Source organism: Pyxicephalus adspersus, chromosome 5 (genome assembly GCF_032062135.1).
Source record: "Pyxicephalus adspersus chromosome 5, UCB_Pads_2.0, whole genome shotgun sequence".
NCBI lineage: Eukaryota > Metazoa > Chordata > Amphibia > Anura > Pyxicephalidae > Pyxicephalus > Pyxicephalus adspersus.
Genome location: NC_092862.1, coordinates 116461678 through 116471761, shown reverse-complemented (window position 1 = coordinate 116471761; position 10084 = coordinate 116461678). Strand labels below are relative to the sequence as shown.

At 36.1% G+C, this 10084-nt stretch overlaps 1 protein-coding gene across 1 annotated transcript; it reads left to right on the top strand.

The window, feature by feature from the left end:
- The first annotated feature begins 6396 nt into the window (after positions 1-6396).
- TWIST1 (twist family bHLH transcription factor 1) lies at positions 6397-9545 on the top strand. Its single transcript, XM_072412541.1, has 2 exons — positions 6397-7129; positions 8873-9545. The coding sequence occupies exon 1, from the start codon at positions 6599-6601 to the stop codon at positions 7097-7099; it is 501 nt and encodes a 166-aa protein (XP_072268642.1). The 5' UTR covers positions 6397-6598; the 3' UTR covers positions 7100-7129; positions 8873-9545.
- The last annotated feature ends 539 nt before the right edge of the window (positions 9546-10084 follow it).

Sequence of the window (10084 nt, the reverse complement as noted above, 5' to 3'; positions counted from 1 at the left end):
TTTGTAGTCTAAATAGGAATAGCAGCCTAGAGTGACAACACTGTTGCTCTATAGACATAGTACAGTAAGAGAGTGTTGTCACCCTATAAAGAAACTTGTGTTATTGGCAGGTTTAGCAAATGAAAATAAAGGAAAATAAATAACAAGAAAAAGAAAATGATTGTAGCCACCCCATCCAAGGACCAACAAGCTGCAATATATACAATCTTTGTTTCTGGGTCTAGATACACTGTAAATTATGACTTTATTGATGTCATTTTCTGCAGCTCTTTACAAGCAAATAATATATTTTCATCAGCCCTTCCTCCATAATAGTTGACAGTTCAATATTCCTTTCACAACTATACACATACTTGGTCTAGATTGAATGGGCACCAGTTAATCCACCAAAATATTAGCTAGTTATAGAAAATTGGGCTACTCAGAGAAAGCCCCAAAAAGGGAAAAAATGTCAATTCTATACAATGTTACCCATTATTACCCATCATGTAATTGTCAAAAATGGTGGTAATACTTTTTCCAAAATCTGAAAGCTGCAGGTTTTTATTATCCCCAATAGGGGGCAGCAGCATGGTAAAAAAACATTCCAAAACCTGAAAGCTGCTGTTTTTCATTATGCCCAATAGGTGGCAGAAGCATGGTAAAATATATTACACCAAGTGGCAGGGAATGGTATTTAAAATTAGAAGCAAAAATAAAATCAAGATAAACCTTTTTGATGCTTATTAATCCATTTTAAGTAAGAAATATAATCTGTTGTAATGAAAATGATCTGCAAATGTCAACCGAAATAACAAAACAATCATGTTTGTTTTAGTTGACACTTTATATTTTCCCTTCCATATGTGTTGTTTTTTTTTCTTTTTTTATTTGCTAACTTTAATAAACAATATACTTATCTTTTTAGTACATCTTTACACTTGAGCGATATTGTTTTGATTGCAACTCCAATTCCTGTTGTTATTTTTACATGATTCAATTAGAAATCTGCTAAAAACAATATATAAACTGAGAAAATAAGCTCAAAACAATTTCCAAAGAGCAAGCATTTTTTCTGTAAAAAGAAAAGCTTACAGTTTATGTTCTACTAGTACCTGGAAAAATGGAAAAAAGAAAAGGTTCTCAAGATCATAATTAAATAGGTATGAATCAGTCAAAAACCCCAATGGGTCAGGGTCCTCCATCATTAATGGGGGAGGGGTGGAAGATTCTCACTGGCCTTAATAGTCATAATGCAGGGAATTATTCTGGATGTCTGGTGTAAATTTAGGTATTACCAGCTCTTTAAACCAAAAAAACAGAATAAATTATTGTTGGTTGGGTATGTAAGATCTAAACTTTTCTGCCATTCCATACATTGGCCCTGATTTATTAAAGCTCCCCAATGCTGGAGAGGATACACTTTCATCAATGAAGCTCTTTTATCCAGCACACCCGGAATGGATTTCTTCAAAGTTATTTGCTATTTGTTATCAAAAGTTTTGAATCCTGGACCAGATCCATTCCAGGTTTGCTGGATCACCCAGCTTCACTGATGAAAGTGTATCCTCTCCTGTCTTGGAGAGCTTTAATAAATCAGTGCCATTGGGAAAGCTTTCGTTTAGACTGTAGCATATGGAAGCAGAGGACCCTTGTCCTTTTCACCAGTGTGGGGGAAGGGGTCTGGTAGGCAGGGCTTTGAAGACCTACAGGACCACAGCTTATGCCCATAGTGAACACAAGAGGTCACTGTGATCTTACAAATTAGGTGCTGCTATTAGGACAAGATAGACCTCAGTTTAAGGGCACTCTGGCTTTACTTTCAAGGCTTTATCAACATTCATTTCAGTTAGTCAAATTACCTATAGGTATTTGAAATATGCTGGTGCTGATTTACTAAAAAAAATAGCAAGCAGTTGTATTGCATGATCAAATGTGTAAGCAAATGTTTTCCTCAATTGTTATCCCAATTTTATTATATATAATCAATGTTCAAAATCCAGCTACTTTGACGCATGTGTTGAGCATCCAAATAACTTGACTTTTATGCTTTCTATTTACAAGGAGGTGCACTGTGCAATGCATATGACAATCATTTTTTAACCATCGCCTGAAATGAAAAATGTTATACCTGGCTTGCTAATCATTTAATCACACACATAACATTCTAAAAGCTAAATATAAAAATGGCAACAGTGAACCTTAACAGCATGATGTGTGTTAAAAAAAAAACACATTGTACTATCCAACTCCCCAGATCATGTGACAGGGTGACCATGCAGAACTTTGAATTTGTATCATTATTAATTTTACCATTATGTCCAATCGAATTATCGATCAAACCACAAAAGTTATTATTATTATGATTGCCAAGTATATAACAAAAACAAAAAAAATTACCTGCTTGATCATTTTACCTAAATATCAATCATAAATGATCAATAAAAAAAACACTTTTTAAACTTTTCATAAATTGATCAACTGATACTATTGCATGGTTTATGGTCAGCCTTGGTAGCTAAAACTGCAAAAATATTTCCTTCATCACTTTTGACAGAGACAGACACAAGTGCCTGGACATATTGCTGTATTGTCAGTGGAGGAATCAGGGGGTGATAGGAGAGCAGAGCTTGCACTGAGCCCTGCCTGGCTGGGAAACGTTTGTAGGGCAGTGTGTCCCTCTTGTGGTCACTAATAGCTCCTCAGATTATATAATCATTTTTAATACACCACCTTTGTATCCTACAATTATTTACCTGAATTCATTAAAAGCTGGGATGTCCCTCACATAGGGGTTTATAAATCATAAACATATCATCTGTAGTTCTTACCAATCCAGGCTGATCTCCATTCCCTTGTATAAAGGTGTATGAAGAATCAAGATAAGGAGAGATGTTCATTTGCATGTTATTTTCCTAATTCAAATCAGCAATTGATAAGCAGCTGGTGGGTTTTATGGACAACCACAAATGTTTATTTTACTACAGTGAGGGCCAAGCCAAGTATAACAGTGTTATATGTAATATAAAATATTAGTTTGGTTTATTACTATGATTGATTAGGATATCATCATCCTCTTCATTATTATCACACTGACATTGCCTTTATCATTTTGCTTTCATTTTAAGATGAGAAGGTTCCCTGCCCAGGTATGTGTCCCCTGCAGTGTCAGTCTTGCCCTTTCAACTGAATCCTATAATACTTTACACAAGATACTCAACATACCTCTTTACCCCTAGATCTATCCATTTAGCATCCCCATAAAAGTAAAGTGTAGCCATTAGGCAGCAGAAAGGAAATGCCTGTACTAGACTGGTGATGAAGTAGTAGGACATGCTCACAGGGATGGCATGTGATCCTGCTGTGCATCACTATTACACAACCCCCCCATTCCATGGGCCACTTTTTATCTGACTCTTTTATGTGTCACACACACTCTCTGCAGGTAATGTTTATGTTACATTTTACACTAATCCCATGGGTAGCTCTCTATTTCACTCCCCTGCTGAGACAGAGAAATGCTCTGATATATCTTCTAAGTTCTCTAAAAGAAGAAACCACTTTTGCTCCTTCTTAATAATACTCCAAATGCACAAATCTATATGTACCCCCAAAGTAGTCAGGATGGGGTGCTATTAATTTTCAGTGCCTGCAGATCATAAAAATCCAGATGAAATATCTTACCCCCCAACAATCAATCTGCATAATTAGAGGTCTAATCTGCTTCATAATGTGTGCAGATCTCAAACACAAATAGGATGATCGGTGCCACATAGGAGCAAAGTGGCTTCATTAGAGGAGCTTATTTATTTCATCCCCCAAAGTGTAGCAAAACACATTAACACTCCAAAAAAGCTTCAGATAAATAATCAGATGATTTATTAGTTCAAAGTGATATCTTGTGATAGCAGCCAATTGGGTTCCAGCTTTTAGTTGGTAGGAGCAATGTGTATCCCAGATAATGATTGATAGCTGATTATTGATTAGGCCTGTGGGCTGCTTTGATTTAGAAACAGGCATAGTATGTATATACGATTGGATGTCTAAAGTGATCACAACTAGTAAAACGTTTAGATTTAACAAATACTGTTACTAGGGTGGGTGTACAAAGTGAACACAGCTCTTATCCAGAAAAAAGATTGTGCATGGAGTAGAGACTGGTCAATACGCAGAAACTGTGCCAGCCATGTGCAAAACTGATTAAAAACACTCTTATTTTAACATGAATTTGTAAGCTAAATTAAGTGTGTTTACTGTTCACTTAAACTTACCAATCGAATTAGGTTAATTTTTAATTATATATATATATTTAGTATTGTCGCTGATGTTAAAATTATTAATTACTCATTTATGGATTCTAATAAGTTCAGGAAGCTATGAGACCCAATCAGAAGCCCCCTTCTGTTTTCCAGCTGATAAATCTAAATTCGGATTGGTTGCTGTACTCTATTATAGTTCTGACAATTTCAGGTTCTTGAACTAAACAAATAATTACTTTGATCTGTTTCTCTGCGGAACCCAACTGCTTTTGGAGTAACACTGCAGACACCAAATCCCAAATCCTCTCTTATATAATACTAGAAAGACATCGGAGACCTCTCTGGTACCTAAATGCCAATAGTTATCCATGTTTTTTGTAATAAATAACAAATAGTAACAATTCACAAGATATCAAACAATATTATTAATGCAAAAAATGAAAAGAAGTGAAGAAAACTAGTAACATCGTGCGTAATTCCCAGCAATGTGCAGAGAGCCCCACACAGCTCCTGTCAGGAATAATTAACAATACTCACAGCTCTGACTTTGATAAATTAGCATCTCATATTCAGTTTTCTTTCCCTGAAGCCCATTTCCTCTTCTCATCTGATCTGGGTCCTCCCATTTCACACGGCTTGTACAAAGCATCAAAGGTCCAAATCCTTCTCCCTGTTCCATCTACCTTGGGATTCGAGATTCCCAGCCCAAATATTGAATGGTCACAACTCTGATCACATAGGAATGGCATGTACAGGCAATGATTGAGGTCCATGGTGTCTCAGTATATCATTAGAAACACCCGACTGCGAGGTGTTCCATTTACTTTACAGTTCATGTGGATGGATTCATGTGTAACAACTGGAGAAGGGAGAGTAGAACGCTTGTCTTTAGTAAATAGGAGTTTTTTTTATTAGGAATAAGGAAAGATGGTCAGAAGCAATAGAGGTAAGTTTGCTCCAGATGACACATCAGCTCTAAAATATAAATGTAGGAATGTAAGGTATAGTTCAACATTTCATAAGAAGCACAAAGTTAATACATCAAGACAAGTATCTTTAATATAAAAAAAGTGTAAGATTTTCATTGAGCTTTCTAAATTACAGTGATGTATTATAAGGATACTTATCCTGGTGGTAAGATTTAGTGAATTTAGCCTGTTGCATTTAGGTTTGTCATTGCATTTGTATATATCTTATATACATAGATATATATTATGTATGTCATTGTTTTTTTAAAAAAAACAATACTTCCGATTTATTAAATACACTGGCAATCTTAAGCCAAAAAATTATGCCAAATATTCTCCTTTTCAATTGTCCAATTTGGTAAAAGGCATTTATCATTGCACATTATTGATTAGCCAAAGTGAAATTTGCTTTTCACACGATTGACTAATTGAATAGGAATATGCGAATATGAGATTTAATAAAGATTCTTCACTCGCTATTATGTAAAAATCATGAAATATTTCTCAAATGACAGCATCTCAGCCTGGTTGATCTCATTGCATTTCATTCCCTGTTCTGCAATCACAGCATCCTTTATCTGCCCCAACCTAACATGACTTGGAACGACTTTGATTTTTGCAACATTTTGTATTCTTTTTCTTTCCCTTTCTTCATCAAATGAGCAAAACAAGCAGGAATGTCAATTGTGCAATCAGGTTTTGCTGGAGGATTAATTGCATTTATTTATTAACCCCTCCACTGCCAGGTGTGCTCTGTTCCTAAATCCTAGTTAACTAATCAAAGAATGCGTTAATAGTGGCACAAGGCAATTAAAATTGGGTCAGTTCACCCCCATTCTTAAAGAAAAAAGAAAACAAAGTCTTCCAAGCTGTAGCTTAGATTAGCCTGTAGGTTTAAAGGAAACACTTCTTCCAGATCACAGAGCCACATCTCTTATGTGTCCCAGGTGAATTCAGAAAAGGGATTATTTAGTAGGATTTATTAAGAAAATATCCCTCGGATGGATGGCAAAAGAATTGTTTCTTTCTTGTTCTTTTTCTTTTTTTTTTTCTTAGAGGAAACCTAATAAAAAGTTAGAGAGGGTGGGCGGGGTTGACCGCTGTGACGTAAGAGGAGGCAGATCAGCCAATAGGAAGCGCCCCCTGATTCTTCTGCCAGCAAGAAATATAAGAGCTCAAGAAAGTTCGCAGCAAGTCAGAAACAAGTTCGCGTCTGGGGACAAAGTGATAGGCTGGGCTTGGTTTGTGGATACCCATGATTTTGGAGAAGCACTTTCTCTTGTAGTGGGTGCTGCTTTGCCGGGACATCTGTTGGTTGGGATAATCCCCCCCCCCCCTTTTTTTTCTCCCCCTGCCTGGGCTCGCTCTTCTCTCCATAGTTTTTGGTAGAAGATGATGCAGGAAGAGTCCAGCTCTCCAGTCTCTCCAGTAGACAGCTTGAGCAACAGCGAAGAAGAACTTGACAGGCAGCAGAACAAGAGGGGATGCAGGAAAAGGAGATCCAGTAGGAAAACCCCTGACGATCCCGACAGCCCGACATCAGTGAAGAGGAACAAGAAGTCCAGCAGCACGGGCAGCAGTCCCCAATCCTTTGAGGAGCTACAGACCCAAAGAGTCATGGCTAACGTCAGGGAGCGCCAGAGAACGCAATCCCTTAATGAAGCCTTTGCAGCTCTCAGAAAGATCATCCCCACCCTTCCCTCTGACAAACTCAGTAAAATCCAAACCCTCAAACTGGCATCCAGATACATTGACTTCCTGTGCCAGGTATTACAGAGCGATGAGCTGGACTCCAAAATGGCAAGCTGCAGTTATGTGGCCCATGAGAGGTTAAGCTATGCCTTCTCAGTGTGGAGAATGGAAGGAGCCTGGTCTATGTCTGCATCTCACTAACACATCTCAGGCGACATAACACTCATACAGGTAAGCCAATGTGCAGCCCCCCTGCTGGGTCTTTGTCATCCCCCCTCCACCATCCCCACCACTTTGCAGAAGTCACAATGCTAGGTTAGATCATAGACAGGGGGCCTAGAGTAGGGATCCTAATGAAACTGGGGAATGTGGAGAGCTGGGCTAAGCCTAACAAACATTTCTGTCATTTCCAAGGGACTGCCTGTGGCTACAGCCTTTATTTTCATTAGAAACCCTCTCATTATAGGCCAGTCTGAGATCTGCAATGTATTTCCTTTATAGCTTATGATAGGGCAATGCTGTCACCGGTAAAAAACCTTGTATACAGAACCGTTATGTGTGTCATGTGACCCGTTATGTGCACTGCCAACCGAGCTGTAGAGTTCTACCAGTATTACCTGCATGGCACTACCTGGCACTGCTGTATGAATCTCTTGTATCTTTTATCATCTTTTATACTTCATATTTGAGTTATTCTTTATACTTTACTAAAACTTTACACCCTACACTTACTATGTGCATGGCGTTTTTATTATATTATTATATTGCAATATCTTTCTCTGAGATAAATAAACAGGTACTGCAGAACATCTAACAAAACACATGCAATACTAACATACACTAAAATACATTGTAACAATATTTTTATTTGAACTTTAATCAGATCCTGAAAAACTACAATATATTACATTGTGTCATGAAATATTTCTGCTGTCTTTTACTATAATTTATACTAATTTATTTTTCTAAAGCTTATTCAGATACTGGAATATTACAAAACATTATGTGATAACTTCTTATACACTGTGTTTTATTATAATAAAGTATATAAGGTATATTAAAGGAATAACATGCTTATATAGTATATAATAATAAAATGTTTCTGTAGTAAAAAAGTAGCTAGATGTTTCTGTGGTGTGTATTAACAATATAATCACATAGTATATAGTAACAATATGTTTCTTCAGTATATAGTAATAATATATTCATATAGTATATAGTAATAAAATATTTCTGCAGTATTTAGTAACAATATAATCACATAGTATATAGTAACAATATAATCATATAGTATATAGTAATAAAATGTTTCTGCAGTATATAGTAACAATATATCTACATAGTATATAGTAACAATATGTTTCTTCATTATATAGTAACAATATAATGATAGAGTATATAGTAATAAAATATTTCTGCAGTATATAGTAACAATACTTTACATAGTATTTAACTACAATGTTCCCATAACTTATAACTAGTAACTTCAAACAATACAATAAATTGCATTTTGTGCTTAAATCTTTCTACTCAAATATAATTTTAATATATATAATATTTTATATAATATAATATAAACATATATACCATTGGAAAGCACGATTAACTCTAGGCTTACTCAGCATTAGTATATACCTGACACATGTGTACTTGGCATTCTTTATTGAATAGATTATTTCCTAAACCTTCTGAAGTATACATAATTTATTCATACATATATATAATTAACCTATCACTCTACTTTGTCAATTACTACTTTATATTCTCTAAAGTAAATTGTTATACCAGTAGATCTGTTGGATCTGTTCTGAGCCCACCCAGTGTAATATTTTGCTCTAGCTTTATCTCGCATGTAATAATTTATAGCTTTCCTATGTATTGCTTATTCTCCCCCCTATCTCTAATGTCACCCTATATAAAGAACCCCAACTCGGTGTCCCCCTAACCTATTTGTGCCTATTTTCCTTTTTACAGAAGAGACTGCTTGCAATGATGGAGGAAATGGACAGTCTAGAGACTGAAGCTGGATACCTATAAAAGCCAAATAAACAATCAGCGAGGATTTTGATCCTTTTGGAGGCAGACCCAGGGGGAGCACTTATAGAGCAGCAAGGATCGGGGACATGGGCCTGGGAGGAGCAGGGACCAGCCAGCACAAATCCTGCAGGGTCACCACTACTTTTTTACATTCTGAATTGAGTCTGGACAATCGCTAATCTCCATTTTAATTTTTTATTTTTTGACGAAGAATGTTGGAATTTTTCCTTTCCTTTTTTTTCATTTTCATTCCATTTTTTTATTATTGTTTTTTTATTGCATGCATTCCCACCAGTCGTGCCTTTGAAGCCACTTAAAGGAACGTTCCCCATTCTCAGACGCTACTAATAAAACTCAAACTTTTTTATAGGAGGGAAGAAAACTATTTTTGCTATCAAAAACTTGGTTCAGAAAAAAAACTGTTTTTATATTACCAGCGGCTGCATCTCTTTATCTTTTTCTTTGAGATACAAAGTACATTTTATTTATTTATTGATCCATGTTTAAAAAAAAATAATGCAGCTAGATCGGGTGTCTAAGTGCATTCATATTTTTATGGTTCTGTAAATATCATTGTATATTATTTTTTCTGCAATAAATAAATATGAATTAAGAAACAGTTTGGTCTGTTTAAGAAAAAAAAGCAATACCCCCCTCCCCTCCTCCAATCCCACATGGGTAATTAATGGGAAATACAGTACCTGCTTGTTTAGCTGGGAAGAAGCTCAGGAGAGAGGGGTCAGGGTAAACAGAGGGGCACAAAATACAAATACTAGCCACTGACAGATGCAGAGGATTTATTATTGGACTGGGTGAGCCTGGCTGAGGATGGCCGCCTTCCTTCATCACAACACTAAATGATGGCAGGAGAATGTATAGGTCATTCTATCCATTGCCAACTAACCAGGGTCACTGCCTTAACCAGCTACTTTTCCTTTCTGCTCAGTTAGGACCCCAGTGTAGAATGTCACACTTTGTTGAACAATCTTACAGGGCAATTTGTGCTGTTCTTACAAAAACAAATATTAGGTGCTCTGGGCACGCAGCTATTACCAATGGCTTGATTATAAACCCAAAGCCAAAAAATACATAAATACAAATAAAAACCTATAAAAATAAAACAAAGCTAGAAAGAACAAAAATAATATA